Below are 17,080 nucleotides of genomic sequence, written 5' to 3'. Positions count from 1 at the left end.
TTCCTAAATACAATGGCTCGATTGACTCACTCATGAATGAGTTCAATACCACCCTGACTAGTGTGCTGGATTCAATAGCGCCCATAAAACTAAAATCACGTCCTAAAAGACGCACACCTTGGTTTACTGATGAAACTAGAGCCCTTAAAAAAGAATGCAGGAAATGGGAGAGAAAATGGCGCGCTACCAAGCTTGAGGTTTTCCATCAAACCTGGTGTGACAGCTTGTTAAAGTATAAAGCGGCCCTTGCCTCTGCTAAATCGGCCTACCTTTCGAAGGTGATTGCGTCTCAAAAGAACAACCCCAAAGCCCTTTTTGACACTGTAGCATCGCTTACAAGGCAACAGGCTATCGCAGACAGTTCGACACACTCTGCTCAGGACTTAATGGTCTTCTTCACTAAGAAGATTCAATGCATACAGGAAGAAATTGCAAAAGATATTGTTAGTACCACACGTATTAAAGGACTGAAATTTACAGATGCACGACAGGGTGGCTGCCCTGGGAAAATGGCCGGTTTTAGTGAACTGTCACTTGATGATCTCAAACAAGTGGTGAATGCGGCCAAACCGACAACTTGCCAGTTCGACCCTCTCCCAGGTTCACTTATTAAAAGTCTTTTTAGCGTCCTTGGGCCTTCAGTTCTAAATATTATAAATACATCACTCTCCTCAGGTGTAGTTCCAGCAGCTTTTAAGTCCGCCGTTATTAAACCCACACTGAAACGACCCAACCTTGATCCAGAAATATTAAGTAATTACAGACCTGTGTCAAACCTACCTTTCCTCTCTAAAGTACTCGAAAGAGTAGTGGCACAGCAGCTGAATGCTTTCATATCGGAGAATAACCTTTTTGAATCCATGCAATCAGGATTCAGGGCTAACCACTCTACTGAGACAGCTCTGATCAAGGTAACAAATGATCTCCTAATGTCAATAGATTCTGGCGCTTCATCACTTTTGCTGCTGCTGGATCTTAGTGCTGCTTTTGACACAGTGCGCCACAATATCCTACTAGAACGGTTGGAAAAATGGATTGGTCTCTCAGGAGCCGTCCTCTCGTGGTTCAAATCTTACCTCTCAGATAGGACGCACTGTGTTAAATATGGTGAAACGACATCTGAGCCCTTTAATGTTACCTGCGGTGTTCCGCAGGGTTCAGTGCTCGGCCCCCTACTTTTCAACATTTACATGCTTCCATTAGGTGATATTATTCGCAAGTACAATATCAGCTTCCACTGCTACGCAGACGACACTCAACTGTATCTTCCGTTGGAGGAATCTTCCACACTAAACTGTGGAAATTTGGAGGCCTGTCTCACTGAGATAAAAGAGTGGATGTCACTCAATTTCTTGCGTCTTAACTCTGAAAAGACCGAAATGTTAGTCATTGGTCCTTCTAAATGCCGGGACTTATTCGCAAAAACTGCTGTGAACATTGACAAATGTCACATCACACAGAGTGACTCAGTTAAAAATTTAGGTGTCATATTTGACCCTGATCTATCCTTTGAGATGCATGTAAAGCAAATTACTAGAACTGCCTTCTTCCATCTTCGCAACATTGCTAAAATCCGTTCAATACTGTCTCAGTCTGATGCGGAAACAATAATTCATGCATTTGTTACCTCCCGTCTCGATTACTGCAATGCACTACTCTCCGGTCTCCCGAAGTCCAGAATCAAGTCTCTTCAGCTAGTACAAAATGCCGCAGCGAGGCTTTTAACTAGGACAAAAAAGTACGATCACATAACACCGATTATGGCTAACCTGCATTGGCTCCCAGTTAGCCAAAGATGTGACTTCAAAGTTCTCTTAGTATTGTACAAAATCATACATGGACTTGCTCCCTCTTATCTTTCAGATCTGATCTGCCACTATGTCCCGGTCCGAAGCCTACGATCTGAGAGTGCTGGTCTTCTGATGATCCCGAGAGCAAAGAAGTCCTCGGCTGGTTCGAGAGCGTTCTCCATTCGGGCACCGGTGCTGTGGAATGCTCTTCCCCCTGAGATTCGATCTGCAACCTCAGTGGAAATGTTTAAATCTAAACTTAAAACTCACTTCTACTCCATTGCATACGAATAACCTACTCCTCTTGTCGGTTGAAAATAGTTTGTGTAATATAGTGTAACAATCTGTGAAGCCCTTTGAGACTCTTTGTGATTTAGGGCTATACAAATAAAAATGACTTGACTTGACTTGACTTGACTATATATATATATACCTACATATATATATACACATATATATACCTACATATATATACATATATATACCTACATATATATATATATATATACCTACATATATATATATATATATATACCTACATATATATATATATATATATATACCTACATATATATATATATATATATATATATATATATATATATATATACATACATATACCTACATATATATATATATATATACATATACCTACATATATATATATATATACATATACCTACATATATATATATATATATACATACATACATACATATACCTACATATATATATATACATACATACATATATGCTGAATAAAACCTAAACATACCTACAGCATTTTATATATATATATATATATATATATATATATATATATATAGACCCTGCCAGATCATCCCATCATGTCATCTCAGATTGTGCAGATGCAACAAATTCTGTTGCCATTGGGTATAAATCAAGTACTGGGAAACACATGGGGCAGCAAAAGCGTCAAATCAACTTAGTAACGTTCCACAACAGGCAGCAGACCGCAATGGCCCAAGAGGACCAGGGCGAGTCTACATTGAGCGCCTGCTCCGCATACAGTTTCTCCTTGCAGTCATTGCCTGTAGGTAGCACCAGCTCAGACTAGGTGGAAGGATAAAAATTTAGCAAGCCCTTTCAAAGTCAAAGTTAATTTTGATTTTTGTCACATCAGTTTAGTACAGTGAGTGTAGATGCTCCAACTTACACAGAGATCTACCAGGGTGAAGCTCCTTCTCAGCACTCATGCCACCACGGTAGCTGCGAACTGTGAAAAACACAAGGCAAACAAAAGTTAGTCAGGAAGAAAATGATGCTAGACTGATCACACCACAACCATTGCCTGGCACACAGGGGAGGGATTTGCATTTCTCCATAGAAACAGCCAAAGTTACACTGATTAAGATGTGACAGGGGAAACAGCATGAAAGTAGGACCGACCACAACACCTGCAGAAAAGAGTTAAACAATATAAAGAGCTTAACTTTAAACACAAAGAATCATGTAGACAATACCCCTTTTGGATACTAGGAAGAATGAGTGGTGCAGACCATTCTTACCAGTGCTCTTCAACCATTTTTGGCGCAAATGCAGTCATTTCATATAATAACAGAGGAAAAAGTTAAAACAAAAACAAAAAACTAAATTCAACTAGTGATTCAACAACATATACATATGGGGTTGAAACTTAAAACGCTTGGTCTAAAACCAGAAATGATCAAATATTTTTCAGTCTTGACAAAAAAGGTAAACTATAAATGATAAATTACTGACAGGCACACTAGTAGAAGGTAATTTTAATGTTTCTGATAGGGTTTTTTTTTTGTTTGAGATAGCATAGGATGCTAGTTCATTATTTCGTCTTTTATTTCGCACTGTTGTTAATTGTTTTGATCGTTATGAACTTTATAATTCAATGTCACTATTGGCAAATCATGATGCCATTCTTTGAATCCCCCACACTTAAGGGTAGATTTGCTTTTATAACGTAGGGAATTTCCTGAGAAGGGCTCAGGGGAGGACGTTTAGAACAGGTTGGAAATTCTTATCTAAAGACTTGCTTCCCTGATCTTGAAAATTTAAAACCCAGAGATATTATACACACACACACACATATTGTGAGTGTCTACTAAACACTAAATTTATCAGTATCATAGTACACTGTTGTGGAGTTGAAAAACACTGGTCTATCGTGAACGCAGGTAAATCTCCACTGAAATAGAATACATGCTTTCTACAAAGCTTAAACACCTCCATAATACCAGATTAAAAACCTTGCCAGTGTGGAAGAAAAATAATCTTACAGATAGTCATTCTAAGTTTATTGTCAAGTTGACATGACTGCAAGGCAAGCACCAGCACAGAACGGCAAAGGGCCCACACACTTGTCGCGCCAAATAGGACCCAGTCCAACCATGACTGCATCATATCTGCAAAAACCATACACTCATTAGTCCGGTGCCGTCAGCTCAGAGCGATGACATCAGAGGAAGCAATGATGTCATGGTGAGATTGTTAGAAAGAGCCACAAAGTATAGGTAAGATTGGACCTAAAATAACTAAGCCCTACCTGACCCAAGCCTGTGTGTATGTGTACCATTTAAATTGTTTTTGCAAGACCAAGCCCGAAATTTCACATTTGTGAGGACCTAAGGGGAGAAGTGATTTATGGTCACAAATTAAAGCTGTCTTTTGTAACCAAAGTTAAAGAAGACTGTATGAACATTAACATTTTTATATTTCTGTGCCTGCAGAGGTCACATTACTGACAACTTTTCATCTTTGATGGATGAGTTCACAAGAACATTTTAACGCCATCATTAAGACAGGCTGAAAATCGGGCAATAAACCACAGCAGCAGTACGTTCTTATGAATCTAGTGGGGCACTTTGAGAGAGGCAGGGAAACAAAGAGGAGCAATTACGGGTGGATAATAAACAGAGATAAGAAGCAATTCTTTGAATTGACATTGCAGTGTTTTATTTTTGATTTTCGTTTCCTTTTCAATAATTGTGCTTTGTTTATTTTGCACAAATTGTTTTAGTATAAGTTATTATAATAATAAAGTGATTTTTTAAAAAAAAAGGCAGCAAGAGAGAAGCCCGAATCAAAAGTAAATGATTGACATTTTAGCCTTGGCAAAATTTGCGTCACAATCTGGCTTAAGATCTTCTATATAAAACCATAGGGAGAATAACTACACGTTCTATGCCTCATTGAAAAAAATAATTCGGTTTGGGAATACCTTTAAGAGAGAGGCAGAGAGACAAAGAAAAATAACAGGTGGATAATGGACAGAGATGGGAGGGACTTCTTTGAATTGACTTGGCAAGAGCAAAAGTATAGAAATTTAGTTGTTTTTTTTTTTTTTTTAATCGGTAAGAGAAAAGCCCAGCCAGGCAAAAATTCAGGTCGGGTTTAGACTTGGGCTAAAGTTCTTACCTCTGCCACATGGCATTAAATCAAAACATCTGTATGCGTTTATTACATCCCTACTCACGCTTTGTGGACTTTCGTCTTTGGTCCCTACAGTAGATGGTCGACTTCTCTGAGGTAGGTGAGGTTCTCGACTTTCTCCTGCAGTCTTTGCAGGTAGCCTGGGTCAGTGTGAGGACTGGGTGCTCGGGGCAGTGGGTTTCTGAGGCAATCAAAGTGCTGTTCACAACTATGTTGCTCGGCTCTTCCATGATGGTGCTCTCTGGAAAAAAAACACAGTAAATGCAAAGAGTCTTAACCCCATTTAAATGCAGTTCAATTCATGATGTAAAAATGCACGAAGGGGATATTCAGTGCTTGAAGGACTGCGTCTGGTGGTCAGGATGGACAAAATAGAACTGTTTACAACTGATAGGATTATTATGAATTTAGGATGCATTAACTACAAATATTGAGCATTACAGAGATCCTTACAGTTGAGGAGTATTTTCCTTGCCTCAAAAAGTTTAATCAGCCTTTGGTGATGCGAGCTGTGCAGACCCATCAACCATTTGCCAATGGAATAATGCTCAATTCTTCTGTTGTTGTTGTTGTTCCCCTGTATACAAATGGTACACAAATGGTGTCCCTTTGTTTCTTCTCCTAGCAAAGCCATGAATAAAAGGGAGGTTGTTTAAAGTTTTGGGCAGATGAGAATCAGGCCTATAACTGACTGCATCTCGCCATGAGCCAAATGTATAGTTCTTGTCTCATTGTGTGTTTTATTCAGAGATGTAAGGTGATAGACCCAAAAAACAACAGAGCCCAGTTACCCAGTATTCAAAAGCAAAACCATGATTAGTCATTTGGTGAACAAACAAACATGTGGACAAGACTAAAAATGTTATCTAGCCTATTTATCACACATCTTGCCTATGTATAAAAAATGGGTATTAATCTTATTTATCGAATTATTCTAGAATTGTGTTGCTGCTAAATCTCTTTAGAGAATCCTAATAACAGTTAAAAAAAGATTTGGTGAAATGTATGTTACACTATGATGTTTGGTTAAAGGTCAAATACTGTTGTTTGTAAATATATTTTATCCATTGTAAGAAACATGTACTGTTTTGCGTATACAAAAAGCAACAAAAAGGCAAACTTGATATTCGGTGGACAGAGAATGAGACCAAAAACAGTCAAAGTCCATTTTCAAAGTTTCACTAACCATTGGGTTCAAGGTCAATGTCCAAACCTAGAGTAGAAAAGTGAAATTATTGTCATAATGTTTAAAAAAATAAAATAAATAAATATATATATATATATATATATTATATAAATAAAATAACAGTTTGCTTAAGTCTTCATACCCCAGAAATTTTGAGCCATTTTGCTCTCCTGGACGGATCGCTCATAAAGTGAAGACTTGTCCAATAAGGATGAAAGAAGCGAGGCATCGGAAGCTTCACTGTGGAGAGACTGGTTGGGGGTTTTACGGGGTGTATGGTAAAGAGGCGACTCTGAGCAGGATGCAAAGTGTTGCGTCGAATGATGAGATTTCCACATGCTGTTTGGAAAAAGACAAGGAAAGGTGACTCAAAGAGACAATGGAAACAATTAAATGCCGGAACGTATGAATATGTTTTCAGAAGCATTGTCCCCTAGTGCCAAAACGTAAAAATATGATTTTTTAAAATTTCTTTTAACCCCTTAACGTTCCGCCAGAAAGCCACTGGGGTTCTGATAAACAATACGTGTTTGTACGAGGTCACCAGTCACTGAAATGTCACTGAAATAGGTCATGCAACAAAACATAACTTAAACTCTTGGGATTCAGGATAACCATTTCTAAATATACTCAGTACAGAAACATCTCGATCAGTCTAAAAAAAAATACCCGAAAACTATTAAGTCGGCGTAACTCACCAAACCCCTGGCCGTCAGCAAATTTGTTCTCAAAAATAGCTTCACGGTATCCAGGACAATGCAGAGAATTCAACTAAGTGAATTAGTCAAAAATACACGATAATGCCTCTTTTACAGGTAAATATAATTGTTACAAAAGCTATAGATTTTAATAAGATTGTCCAAATTTAAGAGGAAAAAAAACCTTTTCATTGCATCATCATTTATTATCCAGTAATCCCTAGATTTATTGCCGTTTACTTTTTGCGCTACTCAGCGGATTTTTATTGTGCATCGCGTTCTGCATTGGGGCAGCACGGCGGCGCAGCGGTTAGCGCGTGTGCGGCACACTTCTGAGGTCATGAGATCGAACCTCCTGTGTGGAGTTTGCATGTTCCCCCGTGCTTGCATGGGTTTCCTCTCACATTCCAAAAACATGCATGACACGTTAATTGGCCGGTCCAAATTGTCCCTCGGTGTGAATGAGCGAGTGAGTTGTCAGTCTCTGTGTGCCCTGCGACTGGCTGGCAACCAGTTCAGGGTGTCCCCAGCCCACTGCCCGAAAATGGCTGGGATGAGCTCCAGCAACCCCGTGACCCTACTGAGGATAAGCGGTGCAGATAATGGATGGTGTTCTGCATTCGGATTGGCTAAACAGTCATCCTGCCCCTTTTTTGCCTTTCCATCAATAACATTGTGGTCTAAGTTGCACAGGTATTTAAAACAGCTTGACAAACCTACATTACGTATGCGCAAATCTTTTAAATGTTGAGTGATGGTGATTTTTACTATCAGTGACAAAGGCAGACTTTGACATGCTAAATAGCGAAGTAAAAGCATTTTTACGCCACATCGTTTACCAATAACACAAAATATCATCTAAAGTAAAAAAGTGGTAGTGTTCTAGTCAATATTGCAATAGAGCAGTAAAAATATTTTTGAAATTATAATTTGACAGCTCGGAATTTTTTTTGAAGACAAATAACATTTAGCAAGAACATTACTATATCCGTTGCTTGAAATTTTCCTTAGCAATATGTCAAACATAATTTTAAGTAAAAAAGTGATAGTGTCTTTAATCTAAGATTAATTTTCAATCTATGATTTGAAAGTACAGAAGTTATTTGTACCCTCCAAAAAAGTTCAGAATTTTGGTTGGTTGGATCCCTTAACCACTAGGGTTGTCGGGGCACCATTTACGGTGGTGTGTCTTGGGCAAGCACAGTCTGGTGGCACCCATTCCTCTCCAGGCCTAGATATGTGTCCACCCAGCCACAGTGGTTTTAAATGGTTGAGCCAGTAGTAAGGGTGTATTGTTTGCTTTCAATATATAGTAGTGTATAGAATAAAAAAATAAAGGTATCTACTTTGCAAGTTTTGACTTCCACGCATCATTTTTGTAACACAACCTCCGTGGAAAATGCGTGATTACTGTTCATGAATTGGATTTAGTAAATTACCTTGGGAATTTTAGGGGAAAAATCAATGGTCAAGTCTTGCAAATCTATCCCTACCGTGTGTTTTTCCAGCCATTTTCTCCTGCTTTGAGGGAGGTGCTGTTGAGTGGTAGGCTTTGGTCTGGAAGGCTGTTCTCCAGACGTAGACTGCGCCTTGACATGGTGCCAACCTCGCTGTCAGAGTCTGATGCTGCTGACCAATAACTCGAGCTGGGTGAGCGGGGAAAATATTTTGACATAATGTTCAAGTCTTTGCAAAAACCTTTGTGTCCCCTCTCACTCTGTAAACACCTGGCAATCTGGTGCATATGCGTGTCAATTAAGATATTTTGGCAAAATTACATGACGTCTCAGAATTTGTGGAAAGGAATCACCCAGAAAGTGTAAACAGGTCAGGCTATTGCTCATTATAATGACATCTTCCCCGCATATTTCAAAGGCCAGCAAAAGCAGACACCATTGGATCAGTTTTTCAACAACCACGAGGCAAAGAACACTGATGAGGACCAGTAAAAAGGTAAATGGTCATGATAAAAATATCCTTTATTCTTTGTTTTTTTTTATTTAACATTATCTGCCTATTGTTTGATAAACCTAATTTTAACATGTATTTGTTTCATGTTATGATGCCTTTTTATTATTTATTTTAAAAAAGTATCATACTTTTGCAGAACGAATACAATTCGTAAGTAGAGTTACCACAGTGCACTCTTTTGTATCCTACTTACGTAACGCCATTACATGTATTCTGTTACTCCACAGCCCTGACTGTATACTGTTATTCCTTTTAGTGGTCCAGATGCACCCATTTTTGTAAAACATCTTTAATGCTAATCTAAAACAATAAGAATGCTCTCCATTACAAGATCTTCAAATCGGTTACTTTTGTTCCAAAATCAGGGCATATTGACACCAAAAACAAAGCACTGACGGCACAATAAACATGAGCATACACACACATGTCTGTCCAGCCCCAGCACTGCAGATCCTCATCCTTGTCAGAGACACTCATTCCAGGTTAGGCAGACACATGTCATAACAAAACAAATGAACTTCCTGTTTAACCATCAGGTCAGTAAAAGTTTTAAGGCCGCCCTTTTTTTCACACATTTAACCTGGACTCTGATCCAGCCTTCTAAAAGCTCAACAACAGGGCTTACCAAGCTATTATTAGGAGGCTGACGTTCAAATATCCCCAGTGTGGTGCTAAACGTCACTCGTTCTTGTTGTAAGCCTCCCTGGAATAAAAAGAGCAGTCTGCACACTTGTGGTAATGTGATCTGGATGAGGAATTATTTAATGGTGTGGCTCCTAAATATACAGGTAAATGCCTTCAGATAAACACCTAAGAAAAAAAGCAGTACAGTGGTACCTCTACTGACAAATGTCTCTTCATACAAAAGTTTCAGGTTACAAAAAACCTGAACAGCAAAATATTACTTCTAGCAACAAAGGAGTTTCAGGATATAAAGTAGAAAATACAGTTCAGTATGTGCTGCCATTTGCTCCTCCCAGAATTCTACCTGGCAATCCAGTGCGTATGCTGTAAAGTAGGCTTAAACGTATTTGCTCAAAAGTGTGTATTTCTAATCAGATTGTATGGCCCTTTTTGGCTTCTCAGGGTTTACCTGTCTTTGTTTAAAAGTGTTGGTACTGTCCCAGAGGGTCAGAGGGAGTTTATTTTCTTTCTTTGTCTCAGTACTATTCCACCCTTGTGACTTCAATAAAACACAGCGCAGAGGGGGAAGGTTTTTAGAAGGAGCGCGGCCAGCGAGACGAAAGCTACCTTCTCCAACTGCAGTTGTCTAGAAAACTCTAAAAGTCTTTGCCTGATTTTCCTTCTATGATTAGTCAATATTTTGTAGTTCTCCCATAGTGGTCCTTTTAGACCCAACAATGTGTAAATCCACGCATGGTATCGGTGTTCCCATTAAACTCTGTAGACCTGGCAACTTGATGTGTATGCATAAATCCAGGCATGCTCTTTATGACCAACATGACTAATCAAGGACAAGCCTATACAAAAATGGATGTCTGTTTTTGTTTTTTTACAAGCGTTTAATGTCCAACATCCATTGCAGCCTGGTCATCCTGGAAGGGGGATTACCTCATGTGTGGTCCCTTCTTAAGGTTTTTATATTTAACTCATGTTGAGGTTTTTGAGTTTTTCTTTGCCCGCATGTAGGTTTTAGATCAGGGGATAATGCATTAATAGTCTGTACAGGCCTTTGAGACTCCTTGTGATTAAGGGCTATACAAATAAGCATGACTTGACTTGACTTCCCTTCCCGACATGCATGTAATATTTTTATTATTTCCGTTGTTATTCATTTTTTTACATTATGTGCTTCTCATTTTATGTTTATTGGGTGGTAATCTAATATTAACATGTATTTGTTTCATGTTCTGATGCTTTTAGTATTTTTTTTTTAAATTACTTTTGCGGGGCTTGGAACGGATAAGCAAATTTTCATTCAAAAGAGGTCGTACAAATGTTTCAGGGTTCAAAGATATTTCCGGAACAAATTAAATTAATAAGTAAAAGGTATCATTGTACTGTATACTAATATATATTATATATATCCTTTTGGAATATGGTACTTTTAAAAAGAAGACAATTTGTATTTTTCGAGCACTAGATGTTGATGTGAGCGGCACGGCAGAAGAGCTTCCTCCGGGCACTCCGGTTTCCTACCACATTCCAAAAACATGCATGTCAAGTAAATTGGCCTTTTAATTAAGACAAGAAAGTTTGATCACCTTACCACAATTTTAGCAAACCTGCATTGGCTCCCTGTTAGCTTAAAATATAATTTTAAGGCTCTGTTGGTAGTATACATAACATGCATGGGCTTGCTCCCTCATATCTTTCAGATATAATTTCTCCCTATATTCCGGTCCGGAGCCTTCGCTCTGAAAATGCTGGTCTACTATTGATCCCAAGAGCCAAGAAGACATCCGCAGGTTCGAGAGGGTTTTCCAGTCGGGCCCCGGTGCTGTGGAATGCTCTTCCCCCTGAGATTCGATCTGCAACCTCAGTGGAAATGTTTAAATCGAAGCTTAAAACACACTTCTATTCTATAGCATATGAATAACCTATATTTTGTGTTTACAATATCTGTGTATTATTTGCCCTCATGTAGGTTTTAGATGAGGTGATGGTGTCATAATAGTCTGTGGTCTGTGCAGCCCTTTGAGACTCTTTGGGATTAAGGGCTATACAAACAAATATGACTAGACTAGATTATATTATTTAGTGAATAAAAGTTATTTGTACCACTAGGAGGCGCTAAATTTCACTCAGTCCCTCTTTTGGGTACCCAGAGCAACAAGATGACAATAATGTCACCAACTTTAAGTGAGGTTCGTGTTATATAAAATATTTTTACCACTATGGGGTGCTAAATATTACACACTGACCCATAAGTCAACTTTCGGGAATACATTGATCGTTCTATTCCACTCCAAACAGTGTATTGATAACGTCTGTTAGTAGTGTATTTATATCAGAGAACCATTCTAAAACAAACAACATTAATATCAATGTTACCTAAAGGAAACATTAATAAGTAATGATTATCACGCCAAAATGCATATAGCTGACACTTTTTCACATGGCTTGCGGTATTTAATTTGGACCCGGAGTTGTTAACCAATCATGTGAGGGCAATCGTGGCATAAGGTCAAAGAACATCCAATGAAAATGCAGTGGGCGGAAATTCAAACAGTGGCTTCGTGTTAGCAATTAGCATGATTAGCTATTGCTTTCAATATACGTACTTGGGACAATACGCGACAAGGAATATTAAACTGTTCACTTCTCAAGTTTGTTGACAGATTCGGGATGAAACAGCAGCTAGTTAATACAGAACTGAACGGCCTAGAACACGAGGTGTAATAAAATTAAGGAAATAAAATACACATTTCAATCAAACAATATTTTTGAAAATTAAGATCTGACTAAAGTGGAGGGAGCGAGGGGGCTGGGGATCCTCTCCACTCCATCTCTACTCCCTAAGAGACAGCAAGGCAAAGAAAGGGGGGTGGGAGACCGAAAGGTCTCGCAAACCCTAGTTATAGGGTCACTAAATGTGAGAGGATGTGGAAGTAAAGCGACTGAGTGGAAGAAAGAGGAGATCGGAAGGATGATGACTAAAAGGAAGGTTGATGTGTTAGCCTTGAGGGAAACAAAGATGAAAGGGAAGGGTGAATTACAGCTTGGAGGTATGTATGGTAGAAGGTCTGGAGTTGCAGGTGGACATGCTAGAGAAGGAGTGACTGCTTGTGAGTGAGAAAGCAAAGGAAAAACTGGTGGAGTGGAAAGAGATATCGTACAGATTGATGTGGGTGATGTTGAAGTGGGGTGTAGAAGTATGGATGTTGATAAGTGCATATGGACCTGGTTCAGAAAGAAGCGCTGAGGAGAGAGAGGAGTTCTGGAAGGACTTGTCCAAATGTGTGGCAAGTGCGAAAGAAGGTTGGAAATGGTGACCTGAATGCTAGAGTGGGTGATGAAACGGTTGAAAATGTGATTGGTAGATATGAAGTACCAGGAGGAAATGAGAGTAGGAAGAAATTGATTGAGTTATGTGTGGAAAATGAGTTGGTGATTGGAAATACTTTGTTTAAAAAGAGGGACGTGAATAAGTATACCTTTGTCAGAGTGGGTAGTGGCAAGATGGTGGACAAAGCACTGATGGATTATGTAGTGGTTAAGAAAGGGATGTTAAGTAGATTGTTGGATGTTCATGTTTACAGAGGTGAAATGAGTGGTATGTCTGATCATTTTTATGTGGAAGGAAAACTGAGAATAGTTGGATCGTGGAGGGCTAGTTATAAGAAAAGTGTGAGGGAAGAGGTGAAAATGTCAGAGTTGAATAAGGCAAAAAAGGAAAGAGTTTAAAGAGAGGATAAAGGAAGAGTATGAACGGATTAGTAGAAGATAAATGGAGAGTGTGGAAATTGAATGAAAGTGGTTTAAAGAGGCAGTGTTCAGGAGTGCAAAAGAAGTGTGTGGAATGAGAAAAGTTGGTCGAGGTATTAGGAAAGGAAGTGAATGGTGGAATGATGAGGTATCAAAGGCTGTGACAGAAAAGAGACATGCCTTTGAGGAGTGGCTGCAAGACAAGAGTGGCGATGCGTACGAAAGATATAAAGTGAAGAAAGGGTTGGTAAAAGCGGCAGTGGAAGCAGCGAAAAGGAAAGCAAATGATGAATGGTGTCGGAAGATAGGAGTGAACTTTGAGGAAAGGAGAAAAGTGTTCTGGAAAGAAGTGAAAAGAGTAAGAAACAGTGAGTCTGGAAAGGAAGAGAAGGTGAAAGATAAGGATGGTAGATTGCTGGTTAGCGGTAGTGCAGTCAGGACGAGATGGGCAGAGTATTTTGAGGAGTTCCTAAATGTGGAGGATGGGAGAGAAGTGAGAGTCGAGGCGATCGATGGTATGGAGAGAATGCCTGTGTTGGGTGATTTAAAAGTGAAGCTTGTGGAAACATGGGAGGTGCAAGAGGCAGTGCAAGAAATGAAAGGGGGGAAGGCACCTGGGTTGGATGGTTGTACTGCTGAATGCCTGAAAAAAGGTGGCACAGCTATGATTGACTGGTTAGTACGCTTGTTGAATGTATGCTTATTAAGTGGTGTGGTTCCTGTTGATTGGTGTAGTGCATGTGTGGTGCCATTGTATAAGGCTAAAGGTGATAAGTATGAATGTAGCAATTCGAGAGGTATCAGTTTGTTGTCTGTGTGTGTAAGCTGTATGGAAGAGTCTTGATTAAGAGAGTGAGAGAAAGAACGGATGAGGTGGTGATGGAAGAGCAGAGTGGTTTCAGGAAAGGAAGAGGATGTGTGGATCAGGTGTTTGCAGTACGACAGGTGTGTGGGAAATATTTTGCAAAAGGTAAGGATGTTTATTTGGCTTTCATGGACTTGGAAAAGACGTATGACAGAGTTGATAGAGAGGCGTTGTGGCAAGTGATGGTGATGTATGGAGTGGGTGGAAAGTTGTTGGAACCATTTAAGAGCATGTGTAAGAGTAGGGGGTGAGACAAGTGAGTGGTTCCCTGTGTTGACTGGTGTGAGACAGGGGTGTGTGATGTCACCATGGCTGTTTAATGTGTATGGATGGTGTGGTGAGAGAGGTGAATGCAAGAGTATTTGGCAGAGGTGTAGAGATGATGGACAACAGTGGAACAGTGTGGCAGGTAAGTCAGTTGTTGTTTGCAGATGACACAGCGCTTGTGGCTGATTCTGAGGAAACATTGAGAAGGTTGGTAACGGAGTTTGGAAGAGTATGTGATAGGCGTAAGTTATGTGTCAAGGTTGGGAAGAGTAAGGTGATGAAGTGTTCACGTGATGGAGTGGGCATGACGTTAGAAATCAGGTTGCATGGACAGGTCCTGGAAGAAGTTGAAAGCTTTAGGTACTTGGGTTGTGATGTGGCTGCAGTTGGTGGAATGGAGTGCGAGGTATTGCACAGAGTGAATCAAGGAAGCAAGGTTTTGGGTGCTCTGAGGGGAGTGATGAACAACAAGAGTATGAGTATGGATGTTAAGAGGGGACTCTATGAGAGTGTGATTGTGCTGACTGTGTTGTATGGTGCAGAGACTTGGAGCCTGAACGCAGATTTAAGAAGGAAATTGAATGTTTTTGAGATGAAGTGTTTGAGGACTATGTTAGGCGTGACAAGATTGGATAGATTGAGAAATTAAATTGTGAGAGACAGAACTGGAGTAGTCGTGGAACTGAGCAAGCGTGTTGATAAGAGGGTACTCGGTTGGTTTGGACACATGGAGAGGATGGATGAGGAGCGAATGTTGAAGAGGATCTACAGAGCAGAAGTCAATGGAAGGAGACCAAGAGGAAGGCCGCGATTGACGTGGATGAATGGTGTTATGAGTTCACTGCAGGAAAGAGGTCTAAATATAATGGAAGCTAGAGCTCTTGTTGGTGATAGAAAGGAGTGGAGATGTGTTGTGAAAGGATAGTGGGATTGTGGACGCGTTCTTAAGGATGGGATGGGCACCCGTAGGATGCAGCAGAGGTAAGCCAGTGAAGCTGACGGGCCCTGCTATTGAACAAAAGAGTGTGTTGTGTCACCCTGACCCGAGTGACATGGCCGCTTTCTGGTGTCCCGTTTCATCAGGAGGAACGAAAGCATGACCAACTTAGGTGCCGAGGTGCCTAACTTGCTTGGGTGTTTGGGCGATTGGGTTGGCCATGGTCCAAAAAAATTTGTGTGTGTTTTTTTTTGTTGCTATTTTTTCCCTTTTATTTTCTTTTTATTGTTTGTGTTGTCTTGCTGTCGGTCACCCCTCTTGAGGGCTATGACCAAGGTAGATAGATATATAGAAGATCTGACTGTCACTTACCAAATTCCACGGTGAAGAACAAATCATTGAAAATCCGCCTTCAGTCAAACATGGACAATCTAAATGCCCGAGAATATGTTACACCGTCTTCTTCGTGATTTTTAGAACACCACTACCTATCACTTCTGTGTGGTTCACGTTGTAACTGCATCGAAAATTATTGTTCAACGAAAACCAGGGTTTGCTAAAGATTTGCACATTGTGTGACTGTCTTCTTTTCATTTAAATAGCTTTCTTTATTGTACTTTCGCTGTCTTTTCTTGTCACACAAAGAAAATAATTGAACAACATTTGAAGATACAGTAAATCCCATGCGAGGCAAAGGTGGATGTGAACGACATGGAGCGTCGATACTTACCCGGATGTAACCCGGATGTGAAAGCATCCAGCACGAGGAGTGCCATTATCAGCAATTACACGTGAGTCCCGAGGAAAACAAAAAAAAAAACGGTTCGTCTTTATATTTATACAATGAGACGCTAAATGCAGACATTCAAAAAGACTGTTGTCACTCAAACAGTATTCGTTTGTTAACTATTTTTTTCTCCCATACAGATTTCCCAAGTCTTAAAATAGTTTGTCTTTTACAAATTTTACTGCGCCACCTTATGCTTCTTTTGTTTATATTAACTTCAGGTTTCATTTTTATTGGTCCACTCGTTTAGTTGTATGTGTTTTTAATCACAATAATCAAAATTATTTAACATCGTTCTCTTGTGTTGATCACGTAGTTCAGGGGTGGCCAACCTTTTTCAGTCTCGGGCCGAATTTTAAACCTTCGTCAACAACGTACGGTGGTACACATAGAACGTACTTTGTGGCATTTTGTGTTACTGACAATAAAGGGAATTTTGGATATTGTTAAAAACAATTTCGCCGAGTGGCGAGTCTCAGATGCGATAAATCGGCAATAAGAATAAAATTGTGTAGACCTATACAATCCTCGTTTGCATCGATTAGTACATTTACATACTGTCTTTTACACGTACGCGTTACATATTTCATCTTTTTTATTTGTCTATAGATTAATTTAAAATTGAAAAACTAGCTCATACGTTTTTTTTTTTGCATTTAATTTGATAAATATGTTCAGAAATTAAATGATACATAATTGGACGTTAAGCAATTAAAGTGCTTATTCATTTTATTTTTACTCATTCAATGTCAGATGTTTCTTTC

The 17,080-nt window shown here is 39.5% G+C and overlaps 2 protein-coding genes across 5 annotated transcripts in view; one reads left to right on the top strand and one right to left on the bottom strand.

Moving 5' to 3' along the window:
* LOC148346878 (uncharacterized) overlaps positions 1 to 16,283 on the bottom strand; it is a 40,486-nt gene extending 24,203 nt beyond the window's left edge. The window contains exons 1-7 of one of the 4 annotated variants that reach the window (XM_088323112.1): positions 16,260 to 16,283; positions 9,697 to 9,774; positions 8,594 to 8,746; positions 6,545 to 6,741; positions 6,403 to 6,429; positions 5,260 to 5,457; positions 2,968 to 3,027 (exon numbers count right to left, since the gene is read on the bottom strand). In XM_088323112.1, the coding sequence (XP_088179238.1) occupies positions 2,968 to 3,027; positions 5,260 to 5,457; positions 6,403 to 6,429; positions 6,545 to 6,741; positions 8,594 to 8,697 (586 nt within the window). In that variant the 5' untranslated portion in view covers positions 8,698 to 8,746; positions 9,697 to 9,774; positions 16,260 to 16,283. The other 3 variants (XM_088323111.1, XM_088323113.1, XM_088323110.1) reach the window with 3 other exon arrangements.
* heatr1 (HEAT repeat containing 1) overlaps positions 16,213 to 17,080 on the top strand; it is a 70,516-nt gene continuing 69,648 nt past the window's right edge. Inside the window, exon 1 of the mRNA XM_088323109.1 lies at positions 16,213 to 16,320. The gene's annotated coding sequence lies outside the window, so the exon portion shown is untranslated. The remainder of the gene's footprint in view (positions 16,321 to 17,080) is intronic.

Source organism: Urocampus carinirostris, chromosome 19 (genome assembly GCF_059441175.1).
Source record: "Urocampus carinirostris isolate Australia breed hairy pipefish chromosome 19, RoL_Ucar_1.0, whole genome shotgun sequence".
Classification (NCBI taxonomy): domain Eukaryota; kingdom Metazoa; phylum Chordata; class Actinopteri; order Syngnathiformes; family Syngnathidae; genus Urocampus; species Urocampus carinirostris.
The sequence above is the reverse complement of the archived record's forward strand: the minus strand, read 5'-3'. Positions and strand labels throughout refer to the sequence as shown.